The sequence below is a fragment of the Populus alba genome, chromosome 2 (assembly GCF_005239225.2).
Source record: "Populus alba chromosome 2, ASM523922v2, whole genome shotgun sequence".
NCBI classification, from domain to species: domain Eukaryota; kingdom Viridiplantae; phylum Streptophyta; class Magnoliopsida; order Malpighiales; family Salicaceae; genus Populus; species Populus alba.
The window spans coordinates 6,882,117-6,902,857 of NC_133285.1; the positions used below are offsets into that span (position 1 = coordinate 6,882,117).

The 20,741-nt window shown below is 31.2% G+C and overlaps 2 protein-coding genes and 1 long non-coding RNA gene across 3 annotated transcripts; 1 reads left to right on the forward strand and 2 right to left on the reverse strand.

Annotated features, from left to right (window-relative positions):
- On the reverse strand, window positions 1-4,909 carry LOC118042171 (uncharacterized). Its single transcript, XM_035049770.2, has 12 exons — window positions 4,478-4,909; window positions 3,282-3,844; window positions 3,107-3,196; window positions 2,766-3,005; window positions 2,022-2,243; window positions 1,616-1,910; window positions 1,211-1,524; window positions 984-1,093; window positions 797-897; window positions 619-692; window positions 432-531; window positions 1-243 (listed from the first exon to the last, which is right to left on the reverse strand). Exons 1-11 carry the CDS (start codon window positions 4,743-4,745, stop codon window positions 433-435), a joined length of 2,376 nt encoding a protein of 791 aa, XP_034905661.1. The 5' UTR covers window positions 4,746-4,909; the 3' UTR covers window positions 1-243; window position 432.
- A 949-nt stretch (window positions 4,910-5,858) lies between these two features.
- LOC118042172 (uncharacterized protein At1g28695) lies at window positions 5,859-12,581 on the reverse strand. Its single transcript, XM_035049771.1, has 3 exons — window positions 12,249-12,581; window positions 11,761-12,159; window positions 5,859-6,548 (listed from the first exon to the last, which is right to left on the reverse strand). Exons 1-3 carry the CDS (start codon window positions 12,567-12,569, stop codon window positions 6,018-6,020), a joined length of 1,251 nt encoding a protein of 416 aa, XP_034905662.1. The 5' UTR covers window positions 12,570-12,581; the 3' UTR covers window positions 5,859-6,017.
- A 5,231-nt stretch (window positions 12,582-17,812) lies between these two features.
- LOC118042173 (uncharacterized) lies at window positions 17,813-20,383 on the forward strand. The gene is made up of 3 exons (XR_004686419.2): window positions 17,813-17,960; window positions 18,972-19,048; window positions 19,204-20,383. It is a non-coding gene; the product is annotated as an uncharacterized lncRNA (long non-coding RNA).
- Window positions 20,384-20,741: the final 358 nt, after the last annotated feature.

Consider the following 20,741-nt stretch of genomic DNA (forward strand, 5'->3'; position numbering starts at 1 on the left):
TCATACCAAAGCATTCTTATTTCCATTCCTAAACAGGTGAAGTTTCCTTACAGTGTGGACTTGAGACTTGTTAAATATCCAGTCTGCAGATCTAAAAAAAAACTTGAACAAAAGCAGACCTTTTCATTCTACAGAACTTTAAGCTCATCCTTTTCCACCACTATAGAGGCCTATTACACTTGACAACATCCTCCAAAACTGTAAGCATGTAAGCACTATAGCAGCCTCTTTGTCATCTCAAATCTGTTCCATAAAGAAATAACTCGTGACCATAGGCTACTTTTTTGACCAACTATGTCTCTTAGCAATCAATAACAAGCCAATATCTTCAGAAACCATTGTCTCCAGGAAAAACACGAAGACACAGTGGTTATATAATTCCTTGGGTGCTTCATAAAATGAAATAACATAAAAGAAGCAGTTCTACTCACACTAATAGTATGATCCTGAGCTACCAGTACCCATGTAGCTGCTGCTGCTGCCCATGCCTCCACGACTGGAGTACATTGACGAGTAAGAGCTACCACCAACCTGCCATTGAAATGCAGAAAAAAAGTGTTAGATACATAAAATACAATTGTCAGCATTCTTTATGTTGAGAAAGGGTGAAGAGCATACATCACCACTGCGAGACATGTAATCACCGCCATAGCTTGATGAGTACATTCCACCATCATTGCCTCCATAAGAACCTGATAATAATTTCATATTGGAGTGTAATCATCATTATGTATAGTATTACAACTTCAATGATAACATGCTATTCATATTAATTTATTAGCAACTAAAAACACACCTCCATAACCCATACCCTGACGGCTACTATACATCCCATGTGAATCCTGACTGGAAATAGAACTTCTGCTGCCCCCATATCCAGCAGCAGATCTCCCAAGTCTACCAATCACAATAGAAAAGGAAGAGTTACCACAATAATGCAGGAATATTTCATTGCAACAATGAAGAAAAGGAATATAACAAACCTATCACCATATGCATCCCCATATTGAGAAGCACTAGAACCAAGTTCATAGTCCAAACGAGGCCTCGAATGGCGCACACCAGCATCAGCATAACGAGGAGGAATATCATCCTTGAATTGTAAAACACATCAATACCACTTTCGTCATTACTTAGATTTGATGATAAATGGGATAGAGGATAGAAATGTTGCATCATCATCAAGCATAAAGTCAACATTGAAACTTACCATAGCCGGATATGGACGTTTTGAACCAGCAACAGAATCATAATCACGGCCATGCCCTTCACGGTAACTTGGAGGAGGCCTCTCATACCTTTGACTATAGCCATCATCAGCATAAGCTCTCCTTGCAGACATGCGAGGTGTACTTCTGGGAAGATCAGCGTAGCTGGCACCACGAGAAGAATATTCATCTCTATAAGATGGGCGTCTCTCAGGGATAGACCTAGGATCATAATCTGCAGCAGGTCTGCTCCTTGAAGGAGGAGGCTCATCACGCCGACCATATTCCCTCTTCAAGCTCTTTGCGTAAGATGGAGCTTTCAAAAGAGCAAAACAAGAGGTAACACTTAAGCATTAATACATCCAGTAAGAGAAACCAGCCAGTGTAATAGTAAAATTGAAGCATACGAGGTGGTCTTCTCTCAAAGGACCTAGAAGGCGGAGCCAGAGGTCTGCTTCTTGCTGGCATGGACATCACGGGAGGACGTCTCTCTCTCAATCCTGTAGAACTCTTTAGACCGAAAGATGGAGCACGGGTTGCAATTCCTCTGACTGGACGAGTAGAGTAGCTATGCGGCATAGGACGAACCCATGGACCCTTGACAACTCTACTAGCTCCATACCCAGGTCGGAAATCTCCACGACTTAGATGCTTTCCTTTTCCCCTCTGAAGGGGTCTTGATAAGCGGGCCCTAACTTTAGCCTGAATTGTGAAAGTAACACCATTATAAAAAGCAATATGCAACCAAGCCAAACCATATGAAGGCAATGAAGCAGTAATACAATCATAATTTCCTCCAAATAACTGACAAACCTTGTTGTCTCCTTCACCCAACTCTGCATTGTTTATACTTTTAGCACATGTCACTGCAGCGTCATGAGTATCGAAGGTAACAAAACCAAAATCCTTTCTCCTGGCAGATGGCATATTCCGTGCAAGCTCAATCTTTTCGATCTCTCCATATTTCTTCAAAAGCACCCGAACACGATCCTCATCCCACGAGGCAGGCAGGCCATCAATAAACACAGTCTTCACCTGAACTTAGACAATAAAGTTAGCTGAACCATTCTAAAGTTAAAACAATACATTATGTGTACACCACCATGTAAGCACATAAGCACTCTTGTGCCTCATTTTCTCTCGCTGCCACAGTAACTGTGGCAGCCAAAAAGGCATCAAATAAAAACACAGTCAGATAGGATCCGAATATAAAACTAAAAAGAAGAGTGCAAAAGACCACCCTGCATGAACTCCATAGCATGACCTTCAGACTAAAATTGCATAGATACATCACACTGTACTGTATAAAACAAATCTCATGTAGATATCAAGAGAAGTATGATCCACTGCTCAAGCCATCATAGGTGGCATTAAGTACAAACTTGCCCTTAGTGCACATCAATCCTTCCTCGCTTAGCGCAAAGGCTACAAATGAATGCAGTTACTACCACCCAAGATATACAGCACCATATGAAGTGGCGTACAGAGAATTACTTACAGCTGATACAGCCACAGGTGAAATATACAGTTTAGCATTGCAGTTAAGTAAATTTTTACCTGTGCCATGATTTCATCACCAGGGTCAATGAAGGAATCTGCAAAAGACACCTTTGCAGGCCTATCAACTCCAAATAAAACATCTCTCTTCTGAAGACGCTTAAAAGCATCCATGGCATCTGAACGAGAAGAAAATTCAAGAAATGCAAATCCCCGGTTCATTCCCGCATTGTTGCTATCTTCTACCAGGGTCAAATCCTTAACATTCTCAACTCCATAATGTTTCAACTTCTCTTTCAACTGGAACCACAGTCAACAACCAAAAGTGTGAGGAAAATGACAACTCTCAATAATCACTGCTGAGGAAAACTTGATGCTTGACAGTGACGCTATATACTTACAGCTTCCTTAGTCCATGTCTTGCAAATGTTACCCAGAAAAAGGGTGTCACTGTCTTGACTTGGAGTAACACCGCATTGTTTCCCATTGATCTGGAATTCAGTCATTAAATTACATATGCAAGTAGTGATGCGAACTTACTAGATATTCCAAAATTTTACATGAACAAAAAGTTACCACTGGGTTTTTGAGTTCTGTCACAGCTCGTTTTGCCTGTTCAACAGTTGCAAAGCGTAAGAATGCAAACCCTTTGTTTTTCTTAGTCTGGGGGTTCATCATCAGCCTGACTTCAGTAACCTCACCAACACGGCTGAATATTTTCCGCAGATCATCCTCAGTAGCATCCTTGTCTAAACCCCCAACAAATACTTCAAATTCCTTCCGCTTGCGCCTCTCCTTGAACACTTCATGATGCTCATCCTCTTCCTCCACATCAGCCATTTCAGCATGCTCTACCTCCTCACCAGCATGCTCATCATCCTCTTCACCCTCATGTTCTTCAGGATCCTCTTCCACTTCCTCCTCTACTAAATCACCCTGTTCCTCTTCACCAACATTCTCCTCCTCATGTTCTTCCTCCACTTCATCTTCCACCTCCTGAACATCCTCCTGTTCAATTTCCTTATCATCATAATCCACCCCACCATATTCTTCAGGTTCATATTCAGGCTCATTATCATCAAAATCTAACCTCTCATCTTTTTCATACTCATCTACAGATTCCTTGCCCTCTTCTTCTTCTGCCATGACAAAAAAGGTACGTGATCCAGACCAGCCATGAAACACTCAAATCCTCCACTATCCTCAAACAAAAATATAACCCACTTTATTAAGAAATATTCCGTATAACCCTGAATCCTTCCATGGTTAGATACTCTCTCGACAAATTAATACCCTGTGGAACTTGGTTACTTCCTTTTGTAACCTAAATAATTTTAACTTCAAATTTGACAAACACCGCTAAATATAAATAAAACCAATTCTGACTAAAGCAGCAAAAAAATATAAAATTGAAGCAATATCGATTTTTATGTCTATTTTGTTCGGTTTTAATGATAATAGAACTACATAACATAAAATTGATAAACAATCAACCCAAACATTTTATTACCAGAAAATCTAAACAATTATTATCAAACAAAGATACCAATAAATCCCCAACTTAATCAAATAAAGAATCATTATACTAAAAAGAGAAGCTTTAACAAATTTCAACAAAGCAGACACTCGATTAAGACCTCAAATCCAATTAGATTCTGGAGAGGACACAAATTTTAACAAATTCCAGGGAAAAAATACACAGCCACACACAACAAACTTATATTTCACTAGATCCAAACCAAACAAAAACAATTAGAAACAAAAACACTTACTTTTCAAAGAAGCCGGTCCATTGACGACCAAATTCGCTTCAATCTCACCTTCTCTATCTTTCTTCTCATCAATAACTAACTTATCTTCAACAAACACGCTCTTCTCCTCCTCCACGACCACGGGCTTCTCATCGACCACCGTCGGTTTCACCTCCAAATTCAACACATCCTCCGCCGCTTCCGGATGTTGCTGACTCAGCACCTTCCTCAACGTTCTCTTCTTCCCAGCCGCCGCCGCCGCTCCTCTCTTTACCGCCCGTGGAGGCATTGTTTATAGATGGATTAATATAAATACCCAGATTTCCGTAAAAAAAACCCAGTTGATCTCCAAAATAGCCACAAAAAAAATCACGAATTTTGAAGATAAAACCCCCAAATCCAAACGCAACGGGAGAACAAAATTGGGGATTTTGAAAACCCTAGGTCTTAATTTATATGTGAATGATAAAGAGTTTAGGCGGAGTTTGGTGCTCGTGCGGGTGTTTAATGTGCGGCACGTGGAGAAATGTAATTGGATTGAACTTTTCTGTTTCTTTAAAAAGTATAAACTTTTCTTTTAGTCCCTAAGGATTTAGAAACGTTACACTTTGATTCCTAACCTTGAATACCTAATTGAATGCCACTTTTTTCATCTCTTTTCTTTTACTTTTTCATGTTTTTCTCTTTTCGATTCATAAAAAATCCCCATATTTTGTTCATAATAATATAAAATAAATAATTAAAAATAAAAATAAAAAGTTATTCGCATAATGAATTCATAATTATTTTTTAATAACTATTTGTTTAGAGGTAAGGATCATAATAAATTAAGTTAAGTTGGATTATCATTTATTTTTTTGTTCTTATCTAGGTATCCTCATATCTTTTTATAGGGTTAGACTAATTTTATTCGGGGTTTGTAGTTGCCCCTTCCAATAAATACGCTTCCTAAATATCAAATTTGTATTCTTACTTTTAAAGGAATATAGCAGTGTCTTACCATTAAATCAACACTTCATTGATAATTATCATCCTATTTGATAATATTTGTATTCACTCTGAAATATTATGTGTTAGATAAAAAATTGTATGTAAGGATAAGATCTGAGTTTCTACTAGATTTCAGTTGAATCATGAGAGTATTATTGTAGTACTTTTAATGTAATTTTTATAATAAAAAAATAACTTTTTCAATAAAATATATTGATTTAATAATATGTCATAAAAAAAATACAATTAGCTAATTATGTTATGTGCTTGATAAAGGACAGGACAAAGTATAAATTGTATAATTAAGGGGTGCAAAAACATGCCATTATCACGTGTTCCATCCAATATTGCATCATCGATGGTTATTTAAAATAAATTGAAAATTAATATAGAATTGATATTAAAGTACAAATTGATGTTCTAACAATGATGATTAATTAATTAATTATATCATATTACTAAGACGGGGTTATAGTTCATTAAAGATCTACAATAGACTTTGGCTTTTTGTGTTTGTGTTTGTGTTTGTGTTTGTGTTTTTCCTCCAGTGAAAAGCAAAAGGAACCTGAAACTAAACTTTAGTTTTCCAAGAATCCCAACATCCAAAATGTCCTGTCCAACTGAAAGGCACAGTTATATTACTACGAGCTGCAGCTGCTTTAGCCCTAGTTGCCTTGAACTTCTTCCAGTCACGAAGAACAGCAGTTAAATCCTTAACCTTGGCATTTATACTCCGACAACAATTGGCATGGACAGTGATCACCGCCTTGATATCTTTGCTATCTGTGCAAAACCCACTGAAGAAGACAGTGTCCAAGAACCTTGCCTGAAGGCCCAGTTGCTCAAACATGCCCTCCATCATCAGGTCAAAGAGCACATCTTGCTCTTTCTTGCCTGTGGAATTGTCTTTTCTGCCATACCATGCATCAAACAATGAGATGGTCTTGTTGTTTGATCTGATGTAGTAGAATCCGGTGTTGATGGCATTTTTTTCTGAGCGTGGGTCGCCGTTAAACCAGTCGGTGCTGATCTGGAGGTCCACACTTTCGTTATAGATGCCTAGCCTTGAAAATGGATTCCTTAGCCACATTACATCAGTATCCTGTCACCAGAATTCAAATCATTCGTTAGCAAAGCTAAAATTTCAACAAATTGTCGAAGTTTTCAAATGGTAAACAAAACTTCAAAATCATGCTGTGCTGTTTAACCAGCATAGCATAAAATTAAGCAACCAAGCCACTTTAGTTGATAAAATCACTCGATGCCGTCAGAAATTGTAATGGTAAGGACCTTGAAGTCATTGTCGTGAACAACCTTGTTTTGATCAACTTTATTTTATAGTTTTATGATTCAAGGATTATAAAGATATATTTTTTATATATTTTATTTATTTTTTTAAAAATAAAAAGAGATGAAGTCAAGCACCGAATGGGTATATTGGCTAGGAGGACTTTCTTCACTAACCCTGTTATGATCGGGACGAGGTGGAAAAGCAATGGTAAATTTAAATATTCTAAAATGGAGACGGAAGAAATGATTTTTTCTTTTCAAAGTGGAATATTGGGAAAATAATATAGTTGAAGAAATAATTGAAAAAATAGCATAATTTAAAAGTCATATAGATATTATAATTTAAAAATAATATATCTTTGACTTGCTTAAAAAAATAAAGCAAGTGCAATTTTATTAGAAGTTAGTTTGAAATTTAAATTTTAAAAACAAATAGATATTATGTGATAAAGATAATAGTTATTTGTTTTTTAAAAAATTGTATTCTAAAAATAAATAAATATTAATCTCAATCACAATAATTTTACACAAAAGTCTTTCAAAACTTGCCTTGTGCGATAATTTGTGGCAGAAGTCTCTCCAAGTAGCGGGAGCGACAAACGCGGCACATTTCTCAACTCTGAAGATTTGTATGCAAGAGAATGCGAAATGATAATTCCAACTATGATATTGGGGAAATTATCATGGATTTGTTCTTGTGTTTTAAAATTTTATATATATATATATATATTATTTTAAATATTTTTTTTGTATTTTTATATCATTTTAATGTACTGGTATTAAAAATAAATTTTAAAAAATAAAAAAACATTTCGAAACATTTCTATACATAAACACTCTGAAAAATAACAATTAACATAATATCAAACAAGCACTAACTAAGTAAAACATCAAAAGATACAGGGGTTTTACAATACAAAATACACTATGAATTCCCTTGCAAGACACCATCAATGCAGAGGAAATTATAGGATCAAATTATAGGTCAATTTAAGCTAATTTGCTAAAAAGTAACATTAAAAGATAAAGGATCAAAGTGAAAACGCGAAGGAAATGGATGGCTTTTCAAGTTTTAGGGTGGGATGCACATTTTGCCCTTAGAAAGAAAATCAAGAAACTTGTTATTGGGGGTAGTTAAGTAATTTTATAGTGGTCCATTTATCATTGTCAAATTTAAAAAGGAAAATGATGTCTTTTCAATTTTATTATGCACAGAAAAAAAAACCATTACACCTCAAGATTCAAAAAAAATAAAGCTTAGTTTTATGGGTGTTTTCGTCTTTTTATTTTGTGAAAAACAATACAATGACTCATATAACCTTAAAAGTTTAATTTTTTATAATTCACATGGAGGGGCATTTTTGTACTTACATGCACAGAGTGATGAAGCGCCACCTTCTGTGATGATGTTTGAATTGTCTCAGCACCCACTCCATGATAAGATGGTATGTGTTGCCAAAAGCAATAAGGTTTGGCTCTGACCACTTTTTTTCCTTTTAGTTTCTCTCTTCTCCTCGATTTTCATGTTGCCCTTCAAATTTTCAAATTAGCTCTTCAATTTGGTCTGTATTCTTATATTTATTATTTGTTTTATTTTGAATTATTTATAAAATTAAAATTCTTTCTCAATTTCAACTCTCTTACTTTTTTTCATTTTTCAAATTTAATCCTTATTTTTTTTATTGTTATTTGTTTTGTTTGAGATAACTTTTAAAATTGATTATGTTTTACAATTTCATCATCATCGGGTTCATTTTCCTATTAAATTTGATCTACATTTTTCTAATTGCAATTTTTTACTTTGGTAATTTTTTAAAATTGATTTTTTTAAAATTTTATTATTTAACATTAAATTGTTTTGAAATTGAGCTTAAGTCTAGAATATATATGTTGATTTACAAGTTTTAAAGATTAACTCAACTAACATATTATTTTTATAAAAGAATAAACAATTTCTTTATGTAATTCAAGAAATTCTAGCAAGCAATAAGATTATGAATTGTGGCTATATTATACAATATATTAAAAAGGCTTAGTGTCCCTGTTACTATTTACCTAGACACATAGCACCGTGCATTGAAGCAATGTAATGGCAAACCAACTCTTGCTACAGAGAGCTGCAAAGGTAGCGGGGGAGGGATGGGGTTGTCTCTTTGCATGGATGCATTTGGCATTAAAATGATAATTGAGGATAAAATAATCAGCTCAAGTTTTAGTGGGGTTGTAGATCTTGGGATACAGATACCTGGCGTTAGGGCTTGCCTTGGGCGTGAGCCAGACCTGTGCCCCCACGTGGGGACACCTGAAGCTTGGGCAGCCCTACTTGTGTGCTGGGTCAGACTCGTGCGCGCACATGGCACTGGGCTGGCTTGCCCTGTGCTATAAGCTAATGAATCCTGCGTCGGGATCCAATTTTCTTGGATCCTTTGTCATAACCCAAGGCTATTGAGTCTTACATTTTCAAATATAATTATTTCCCTTATAAATATTTTTATTTTTATTCTAGCTGAGAATATTAATATCAAACATATTATAATAAAAATAATAATATTTATACCACAAATAATATTATTTCTAGTATTAATACTTTCAATGATAATAAAAATAATAATTTTTGTACAAAAAATAATAGTATTTTTAATATTAGTACCTTTAATTTTAATAAAAATAATAATATTTATAGCACAAATAATAATTTTTAATTTTATCCTTCAAATAAACTATATGATTTTTCTCTGGTGGTTATTATTATTATATTATATATAAAGTTAAATCATATGGAAAAAGTCCGGTTCATCAAGACTCATTACTCCTCGCCACAACCCAAATCATTTATATTCTAAATATTCTTAGATTTTTTTAATATAATAATTTGTATTATAAATATTATTATTTCTCTTATAATTCAAAGTGTTCATATCAAAAATATTATTATTTGTGTTATAAATATTATTATTCATGTTATAAATATTCTTGAAATTCTTAATATAATTATTTGTATTATAAATATAATTATTTTTATTATAATTCCAAATATTGATACCAAAAATAGTATTATTTGAGTTATAAATATTATTATTTTATTAAAATTAATCGTATGAATATTAAAAATATTATTGTTTTTTCTATAAATATTATTATTTTTATTATAATTAATATTATTAATAAAATAATTAATAAAATTTTAAAAAATATTATTATTAATATTTTAAATATATTATTTTTATATTATAAATTTTTATAGTATTTTTATGACAATAAAAAAAAAACCGCTTCCTAATGCGGGCATGCATCTAATGCCAGCTGGACACAACTTTTTTCATGAACAGTCAAATAATATGTCAAATGATTGGTTGCAGAAAAATACATCTCAAGAAGTATAAAGCAATTAACAGTGCCTGATTTCCCGCATCTTCATCACATTCTTCTCAAGATGATAGTCATAATCATAATCATAATATTTAAATAGTTTTTTGTTTTTGTATTTTTATAATCATCATCATAATATTTAAATAGCTTGTCTGTTTTTGTATTTTTATTTTTTTAAAAAAAATATATGTATTTATTATTTTTAAATGAATTATTTTTATTTTTAAGTTATTTTGACATATTAATATAAAAATAAATTTTAAAAAATAAAAAAATTATTTAAATAAATTTTAAAAATAAAAAATTATTTAAATATATTTTTAAATAAAAAATAACTAAAAATATTAAAGCTATAGCTAGGAGCAGTTCCACTGAAATAATCGGGAATAATTTGTGATCCACTAAAGATAGTCACCGCAAGTATGATTGCCCCTATGCAATCCTCAAGGTGAATTGAGGTTTCTTACGTAATATCATGAAGGCTATTTATTTTTTAAAAAAATGAAAACAAACAATGTTTTTCATTTGATATGTAATCTCTCTCTCTTGGAAAAGATTTTCAACCCCAAAAACGTGAAAAATCTTCTCTCCATTTCCTCCATGAAAATGACATGGCAGAAAAAGGAATTGGGTCCCTGACGAGCCCACGACCTTCAGTTCAAGTAGACAGCAAAGCTAGATCCCACTACAAGACTCGGGGTAACATCCGTGTCAGGGACGGCAACCTATGGACCTAAATTTCCATGTGACCAAGTTTTTTGTTTTGTTTTTTTTGTTGTAAGAAAAGAACGAATTATCATGTGACCAGGAGGAGATCGGGTCTGTTTGAGTGCCTGGGTTGAAAGGAGGAAGGGGCAGGCAGGGCAGCTGTGGGTTCTCAGCTGATTTGATGCCGTCGGCGAGTTTTGGCTTATTTAATAATGTGATTTTGATTGTTTTTTAAAATATTTTTATATTAAAATAATATTTTTTTAAAAAAAAATATATATATATATTATTTTTAAAATCAACATATTAAAATAATTCAAAATATATAAAATAAATTAATTTTAAATAAAAAACTTAAAATTTCCAAAAACACGGTTAGATTCACTAATTATCTGGCTTGGGGCGGCTGGTTTCAGTGTTGGTGGAGGGAGAATTAGGAAAGGGTAGATAGGTATTTTTATCTTTTAGAGTTCTTTATTAGCTGGGTGTTAAAGGTGATAGGAAAGGTGATGGGTTTTTTAAAATATTTCCTTCTAGGTGACTTGTTTTTGGCAAGAAGAAGAGCTTTTAAAGTAGTCTTTTCAAATACTTTTAATTTATTAAAAATAACATAACTTCAATTATTTTATTAAAAAAATATGAATTATTTTTTATAAAACTACACAAAGATTAAATAAATACGAGATTACTGTTCTTTAACAAAGTCAAATCAGTTGTAGGAAAGTAAAATTTTCATAAATTGACAGTGGAGGAGGCACGTAGTTCATTACGCCACATATGGCCCCAAACACCATGACTCAGCTACTCTAATGACTTTTTTTCCTAAATTAGGTCAGACTAATTAATTAAAATTATGTGACCTTTAATTTACCTGCCGACAAGGAATGATAGCCGAGGAAGATTCAAACTAAAACACAGAAATCAATGGAGTTTAGCAAGAAACGTACCGTGAAAATAAAGTTGTATCCATGCTTGAGAACATCCAACAACAGAAGGGTTCTTCTCCACATCATCTTGAGAAAATCTTGTGACATGAAGATCTTTTCTCCTCCAAAATGACCTAAACCTTCCGTTTCCAGTTTGTAACAGTTCAGCCGCTTGAACAAGCACCTCTCATAAGCAACTTGATCGACGGCAACCAAGAGTAGATGATCGAGAAGTGGCCTGGTGTCCTCTCCTAGCCACAAACTCTCGAGAAAAAGATCAAGCATTGTTGTTTCAGCACGAATACTTTGTTCTACATAAGCTCTGTTAACAACAGCTATAATCACTGTTTTGTTTGGCGTTGAGGCCTTCTCCAGAGCCAATTCAAGCTCGTCTATTGGAAACTTCAACGTTTTCATTTCCTGTTACCAGAAAAAATAAATGATTTCTGCAGCGAAGGAAAACCATATGAAACTATGCTATATAACATACACAGATGAATAATACTTACAGATTGCGAGTGAGATGGCCAGTGGTTAGATGATCTTCGAGTCGACGAGAATAATAAAGGGCTTGATCGCGAGACAGACGACCAGGTGCAGAGGTAAAGTACACCAGCAAAGAGAGTTGAGACGAGTGCTATATTTCCAACAGAGACGCTCTTTGAGGAGTCCATATTGATCATGTCGGGCTTCTTTTTCTTTTTTTTTTTGTTAAAGATAATCGAAGGTTTGGTATAATTTATCAAGGATCGGTGTGATTTACCGATGACAGAGAGAAGAGGGAAAAAGTCATGTATGGAAAGGTTTGGTGTGTAGGGTAGAATGGTCATTTACATTAAGGTAGAATATACGGGCCATGCAACATGTACACGAAACATACGAGGTTGTCTGACTTGTAATCATAGTTTGGTACGGTAATCAAGCCAAAACTAGATACGTAAACTCCGGAAGAGTTTATTTCTGCGTTTCAGACTAGCTAGTTTAATAAAAATTATTCAGGTTACGCTACTTGATATTTTATATTTTTATATATATAAAAATTTCGGATTTAATTTTAATACGTTAAATAATTAGAAAGCTCGATAGATAAATACAATTTTGAAAGATTAAATATTGCAAGTTGATGAACATAATCATTGGCAATAAATAAATATAACTGTAAGTTCGATAATATTTTTTTTCATGAGACAAGATGAATCATATTGAATTAAATGATAAATATCAATTTAGATTTACAAGGATTGAGTAACCATCTTTTAAAAAAATATATACCATTTATAAATATATAAATATAAATCTCCTATATCTTGACATGTGTTTTTTTTTTCAAAGTTCAATCCAGTTGTTTTTAGACACTAGATAATTGATATGTACCCGTTATGTGTTGGATTTTTTTTAATTAACATTCAAAATAATTATTTAGGTGTTATTAATATTTTTTTAATAAGTATTATTTTTAAAATTATATAGTTATTGACTTGATATGATTGGATTAATCTAATAAATTTAAAAATAACCCAAACAATCAGTAAAAACAGGTTATAATTAATAAGAACCTTCGGAATATAAGTTCATTAGATCCAATGTATTTATTTGGACTTTAAAAAATATTAGAATAAAACATCAAGTATTGTTGAAGCCTAAGGATCCATTTATTTAGTTTTAGCTTTTACATTTGCGGTATAAAAAATATAGTTAAGGTGTTTGGTAATACACCAAACTATATTTTATACCATGAGGTCTGTCAAAAAATTGAGTTTGAAACACAGTTTTTGTGAAGCAGTTTTTATATTTTTTTTAACTGAGTTTTGTAAAACTCTATTTATTTTTGCGTTTTAAAAGTATTTTTTTCAAAAAAAAATTCTTTACTTATTTTTTTTTAATATATATTTTCAGGTTATTTGATGCATTGATATCAAAAATAAATTTTTTAAAAAATTATTTTGATGAATTTCCAAGTAAAAGGTATTTTTTAAAAGCAACCATCACCAAACATTTTATACATGCTTTTTACTGTACATAAATCTTAATTATAATTTTTATCAAATACGTATCTAAATTTAACTAATTATATTTTTAAAAATTTTATTTTTTTAAAAAAATTACAATTATAAAAACTATTTTAAAAAACAAACACATTCTAAATAATAGTTTAAACCGTGCAGGGTTTGGCAATGTATATTTAAAATATCAGCACAAACCTGCTGTGGTGGTTAGGCTGCTTCTGTGGTGGTTAGGCTGCTTCCCTGGTGGTTAGGCTGTCTTTTACTCTCGCTAAAAACTTGAAGTTGCGCAGATGAGTTTTTTATATTGGCTTTGGTTCCTAGTTCAATATAATTGAGTTCAGAGACCCACCGGCAAATATTGTTTATTTTTTAAACAATAATAAACCTATAAATTAAACAATAATAACCTATAAATTATAAATTAAAGCCAAGAAACATGTAAAGCAAGATTGTCAATTATGTTACTATTGGCGTTTTGCTTTTTTAATTGGAAAAATATATTTTGGATTTGAAGGGTTTAGCGTGCCATTTCTGTAATATATATACATAACAAATATTATAGTTTCAATTCAAATTTTAAGAGAAATTTATTCCATTTAAATTTCAAACACAAATATAAAAGTAAAAATTAAACAGATATGACTCAATCGACCTAATAAATCCAAATAAAACCTAAATAACTAATAAAAATCTAGTTTAACTTCAAAAAGTTCAAGATGATATATTTTTATAAAAAATATTAAGACGGCAACATATTAGATTGACCCAGTATTTGAAAATTAATTATTGAATTATGAAATTGAAAAATAATTCAATCTAAAAAAAAATAAAAAAAATTATACCTACCAATCAAAGCATTAAATTGGAAGATGAGATCAATATCATAAAACTATATAATATTTTTTAAAAAATAAAGTAAAAAAAAAAACAATTAACTGTAACGTAACCAAAGCATTCCAACCAGAATTTAGATAGAATTTACAAAACAGGCCAAGATTCTAAATAAAATAAAATAAAATTTATTTGATTATTCTGTTTTTTAAACTAAAATAAAAGATACTTGACATTCTAAATATAACAAAACAAAGCCGACAACCTCAGTGTAAAGTCCTTTCACAACAAGTGGCCCGGAAAGTCTAGCGTCTAGTTGGTTTTCTAACAAGAACACCATAGATCAATCATCCGCCGAGAGCATAGTAAAGAAGTGCCAAAATTGCCTCACGGGGAAAGGGTGGCTATTGTTAAAGACGAGGTCCTGCGATCATTTTCACTCTAAGTTTTATGCAGGGATTGCAAATGAATTTCTACATGTCAAGTTTTTTTATATTCATATTTAATTTATTATTCAAGTGAAAAATTTTAGATACTTATATTCTATTTTATTCATCGAGTTTTGAGTATATATATTGTCAAATAATCAATTCAATATAAATATTTAAGTTATCGGTGAAACCTCAATATATAATTTATATTATTCTATAACATATTTTTTCGAGTGAAAACTCTTTAAATTTAAAACTTGCAGTGATTTATATTACTTTCCATTTGATTTTTATCAAATAAACAGGGATAATGAGATTCAAATTCATGACTGTTTGATTATCAAAGCTCTGATATCATATTAAATAATCAATTCAACCCAAAAAATTAAACTGATTAAGTGATTTTCAATATATAATTTATATTATTCTCTAACATATATATTATCTATTTTACTATTATTATTTATTATTTAATAAAAAATAAAATGTATTTGAAGCATATACATATATATTAAATAGTAAAATTATATATATATATATATATATTTGTGTGTATTATATCAGTATTGATATATGTATATATTAATTTGAATAAAAAAATATAAATATTTTATATATATTTATATTAATAAAAATATACAACTTAAGTTAGGTTTAGAATAAATTTGATAATATTTACACCCTCATCGCTACTCTTATGCATAAAGCAATGTTTGATTGTTGTCCTTCATTTTATGCAAAACCACTATACATAGAACTTCGATGATAGAAGAAAGTTTAAAAGTGAAATCATTTGTGCATGATTACCGGGCTGAAGTGGCGGGTCCACGCGACAGAAGTGGTTTAACTTCTTCTTCTTTTTTTTTTTTTTTTTTTTAATAATTAAAGGTTGGAGACAGAGAGATTTCTCATTTCTTTACCAAACTGACCCCTCTAATTATAAAATAAAATCCCGATAAAGGGATTAAATTTGTGTTCAACTAAAATGATACGACAGCGTCTAGTAACAAGAGACTTGGTGTTTATTTGGTATTTTGTTTTCAATCATGTTAAAATTTAATTTATTTTTTAAAAAATATTAAATTTATATATTTTTAATAATTTCTAATTATTTTCATTGTACATGATTCATTGAATTGGATGAACAATGTTAGGTTTCCTTCACGAGCTAAGTTTTCTTGATGTTTTTACTTGTTTTTTTTTTGTTTTAAAATTATTTCTAAAATTTTTTGAATTTTTTTCTTCATTTCAAGATAAATTATTTTTAGATATTTTCAAATTATTTTAGATGTACTAGTATCAAAAATATTTTTTAAAAAATAAAAAAATTATTTTAATATATTACTAAACAAAATAAACTTTAAAAATAACTACTATCACATCCTCAACATTTCATAATTTACCCCAACATTCTTTTACTCTCTCCTCTCCGATTCTCCGTGGATGTGATTTCTTAGCCTAACTCAATAAATCTCATTTTCTCAAATGCTGTCAGTTAAATTTAATATTATGAGGTATATATCTCATTGTTTATAATATATAATGTCCTAAATTTAATTTTTACTTTATAAATATTCATTCACTTAAATTAAATTAAATTGTTATTAGCACCAAGTAACTTTAAAAGGACAATAAACAAAACCCAATTAATTTTTTTATTGATTTTGTTCCACAAAAATACTTTAACTATATCAATAATTTAGTTAAATATAAAATATTTTTAGTCTTTATGTAGATGAGTTACCGGTGAAAATAATTTACACCCTGAATAATTTATTCTATTTTTTTTAAATATGTTTATTTATTAAAAATAATATTATTTTAGAGGCTATTTTCACTAAAATAGACCTATATTAAAAAAAAAAACTCACTAGAGTTTATTGGAACAATAAAAAAACGTTGATATATCAAAATTAACGCTAATGTACTTGATTGATATAAAATTACAGTTAAAATATCAATAACGATTTAAGAGTAAATAATATGTAGTTAAATAATATAAAAATTAATGAAAGTAGTTGATTAAAAATTTTGAAAAAAAAATCAATGTCTCTGAAAAAAAAAATTAAAAATCCATACCCTCAATTAAAAATTTATAAAAATAATATATTAAGTGTAATATATAAAAATGACATATTAAGAGTAATTAAAAACATTTTTTTTTTTTAATATTACTTGTTGATTTAGCTTTTTAAGCGTGTTTTTAGAATATAGCTTTGATTATATTTTAAAATATTTTTCACTAGAAAATATATAAAAATAATATTTTTTTTTATTTTTAAAAAATTACTTTTAACATTAACGCGTATCAAAATGATCTAAAAATACAAAAAAATAATTTGAAGATAAAAAAATTCATATCCTTAATTTAAAAAATATAAAAATAATAGATTAAATGTAATATATAGAAATGATATATTAAGAGTAATTTAAAACATTTTTTTTTTAATATTACCTGTCAGTTTAGCTCTTCAAGCATGTATTTGAAAATATAGTTACGATTATTTTTTAAAATGTTTTTTAACTCGGAAATATATTAAAATAATATTTATTTATTTTTAAAAAATTAATTTTAACATTAACATGTTAAAATGATTTAAAAATACTAAAAAAATATTAATTTAAAAAAAAAATTTTGTTTTTAAAAACTTTATAATATTTTTTTAAAATACTTTTAAAATACAATACATGCATGAAGTTCGGCAGTGATCATTTCGTAACCAGTACGTCATTGAATCTGACCTGGCAGATCACGTTGTCGGCTGGGGACAGTTCGCTTTAGAGAACATATGTAAGAAAAAAATAATCAGATTTTATTCACAGAGCGAAAGGAGGCAAGGGAAGGGAAGCTAAAATAAAAGATGGAATCAAAAGCAGCAGCAGCAACACCTCCATACCCAAGTTCTGCAAGATTCGCAGACTCTCAATGTTACCGTCAATACATCTCTCAAATGTAAAGCAACAACTTCCTTCTCCCATTTTCTCTGTTTTTATACTTTCCTTTTTTTCTTTTTCTTTTTTTGGCTTTGCTTTTTTACCGCATGTTTAACGTTCAAGAATGCATCTTTTATACTTGATTTCGCATGTATATGTCTGACTTTGAACAGTATGATTGTAGTTTCCATCTTGGATCGTTTTCCTATAAGATTTATTGATTGATCTTAATTAGGTGTGGGATTGGAAATGAGAGCTTGTTCCTGGATTGGCTTGATGGCTTATATTTCGAAGCAAATAAATAATCACAAAAATTAATGAACTCCTGTTAAGTAAATCATATTTTGACCCAAAACTAGAATCACATCCAGTTGGTAGCATCCCAGATAATTATATGAGCTATGCCAAGTGAAAAATGTAGAAGATGAGTGTCTTGAAATATGCCAGTGGGATGTCATTTTGAGTTGAAGGGATTAAAAAAACGAAGTTTAAATTATATTACTTTTAATTTGCAGCATCTACCTGCTGGGATGCCCTATATTGATCTGAAAGTGTATGTTGTGTCCCAGCCGTGGCTGACCTCTACTCTGTTGCAGACTTGTGCAGCTTGTGCTAATTAGTACTGCAAATCCTTTATTATGTGTACCTTGTTATTCCTTCTAGTAGATGGAGTTGGACACTCGTGATTTAGTTGTGAATTTTAGTGTGTACTGAGCAGTGGGGAACCGTAACATCTAAATGGTCGTGTTGTGTATGAGCTCACTAGAAGTTCCGATTATGGTTAAATTGGAGGGATTGCTGGGTTAATTTGTAATGAGCTTTCATAAAGTTAGATGATAAACAAAAGGAAAACGCTGTATAACTGTTAGTTGTGGTTTATTTGCTTGGTGGAGGCATATTGGAGCTTTCTTGATTCAAATTACCTTTAGATTATTGCTCTGCATACATTTCCAAGAATTTCTTCATTATTTGTAAAACGCATCAGCCAAAATACTATATTCTTAACTTACAGGCAGAATTCTTTATTCAGGCTTGGAAGAGTTTGGCTCGGACAAAAGCAAATGTCAAGAGCATTTTGATGTCTACAAGGAATGCAAGAAAAAGGAGGTATGTTTTTCTTCTGATGTTTAAAGCTTTATACTCTTATTAAGAAACAGGTTCAACAAATAAATACATGAAATGATGGGAGGGTTGTATTTTCTTCTGTATATCAAACTTTCTTAATATACACATTATGTTATTCTATATTTTTGTCTTAATAGAGAGAAGCTCGGTTGGAACGCAATAAAAGCCGCTCCTTCTTTTCATGAAATCTGCTGTGGTGATCCTACGGATTATCTTATAGGAAATCATGCCTGTGCTGACCCCATTTTGTTTATAGAGCTTGCCTTGTAAGCTGTTGGATTCCAACTATAATTATCAAACTGTGTCGGGGAATACAGAGAAGCTCAAAAAATGTGCTTGTGTATTTGTATAATTGCAACATGTGCTGCATAAGGCTATGAATTGATAATCTCGTTGAACAATAACAGAGATAAACGACCAAGCATCGGATTCAAAGAATTCTTGCATAATGCATGTCCGAATGTAATTTATTTCACAAAACAATGTAAGAATTGTCGTAATTTCCTCACAGAAGTTGCTCAAAGCTTGAATGTCAAGGTACTCTTCTAATATGGAGGATAACACCGTCCCAAGGATGCACAACCAGCCTGAACCGTGGGGAATGATGGTATGCTGGTGAGATGAGAAGCTAAACTTTGATATGATGAGTAATAAAATAACATTTCTGCCATGCAAAGTGTTGACCTGCACGGATGCAAGCACCACCCCAAACGACATATATGCCTGGGGATTTGTGCTAGCCCAAAGAATTCCCTTGGCGAATCTTTTCGGATTGAACTGGTGAGCATCAGCCTCCCATAGATCAGGATTCAGCTGCACTATTGGGATTGAAATTTGAATGTTAATTTCTTTCGGGATTGTCATGTCTTTGAACTTCATATCTTGGAAGGCATATCTGATCACAAACACCACAGGCGGGTATTGACGCATTGTCTCTTGGATTGCCATTATAAGCTGCTTGTAAATTGTTGAAAGTCAATATTAGAAATTCAGACAGACTTGGTTGAATTTCCCTGCATGTAGTTAGCAACACTTACAGTTTTGATGTTTCGAAGCCTGTCAGCATCTGGAAGGTGATTTGAATCACCTCCGTAAGAGCACGAGCTTGTCATTCTTGGGGAGTAGCCCACTAACACGAGGCACCATGAAGCTGTGATAGCAGTGGCCTCGTGTCCAGCAAAGTATATAGCCTTGCACTTATTTACTATGAACATGTCCTAAAATCTATATGTATTTTCTTGCTTATTTCTTATCGGAAAAGAACATTACCTTCAAATCTTTTTTTTTCTCAATTCAACCCTTCTATTTGTTTTCCTTTCCAATTCCCTCCTTATTTTCCTTCATTTTCATTTCTAACTTTTTTTTAACAATCATTTGGGTTATATTTGGACTGATCATGTTAATTAGATCATGTCAAGGTAATTCTCACATGATTTATTTTTAAACCAATATTAGATAAAAAGTCAAGTTTAGAGGGTTTTTTTATATTAACTTCATCCTCAGATATTTTTACAAGTTAGCTGGGTTGTCTTTGAAATAATTTTCAAAGTCAATAGAGTTACGTTAGAATAATTTTCACACGTTTAGTTTTAAAACTTAAGTTAAATAAAAAATCAAATCGAAAAGTTTTAAGGTTGACATACTGAGCTGAGCAGGGTATAATAACAATGTTAAA

Bases quoted from the DNA above. Each gene is read 5' to 3' on its own strand.
- LOC118042171 (XM_035049770.2), bottom strand. From the start codon at position 4,745: ATGCCTCCACGGGCGGTAAAGAGAGGAGCGGCGGCGGCGGCTGGGAAG. The intron at 1,525-1,615 runs GTATGCTTCAAT...CTCTTTTGAAAG, and splicing joins CTTTGAGAGAAGACCACCTC to CTCCATCTTACGCAAAGAGC. The intron at 898-983 runs GTTTGTTATATT...TGTGATTGGTAG, and splicing joins GGGGATGCATATGGTGATAG to ACTTGGGAGATCTGCTGCTG.
- LOC118042172 (XM_035049771.1), bottom strand. From the start codon at position 12,569: ATGACCATTCTACCCTACACACCAAACCTTTCCATACATGACTTTTTC. The intron at 12,160-12,248 runs GTAAGTATTATT...TTCTGGTAACAG, and splicing joins GGCCATCTCACTCGCAATCT to GAAATGAAAACGTTGAAGTT. The intron at 6,549-11,760 runs GTACGTTTCTTG...TTCTGGTGACAG, and splicing joins GATACAACTTTATTTTCACG to GATACTGATGTAATGTGGCT.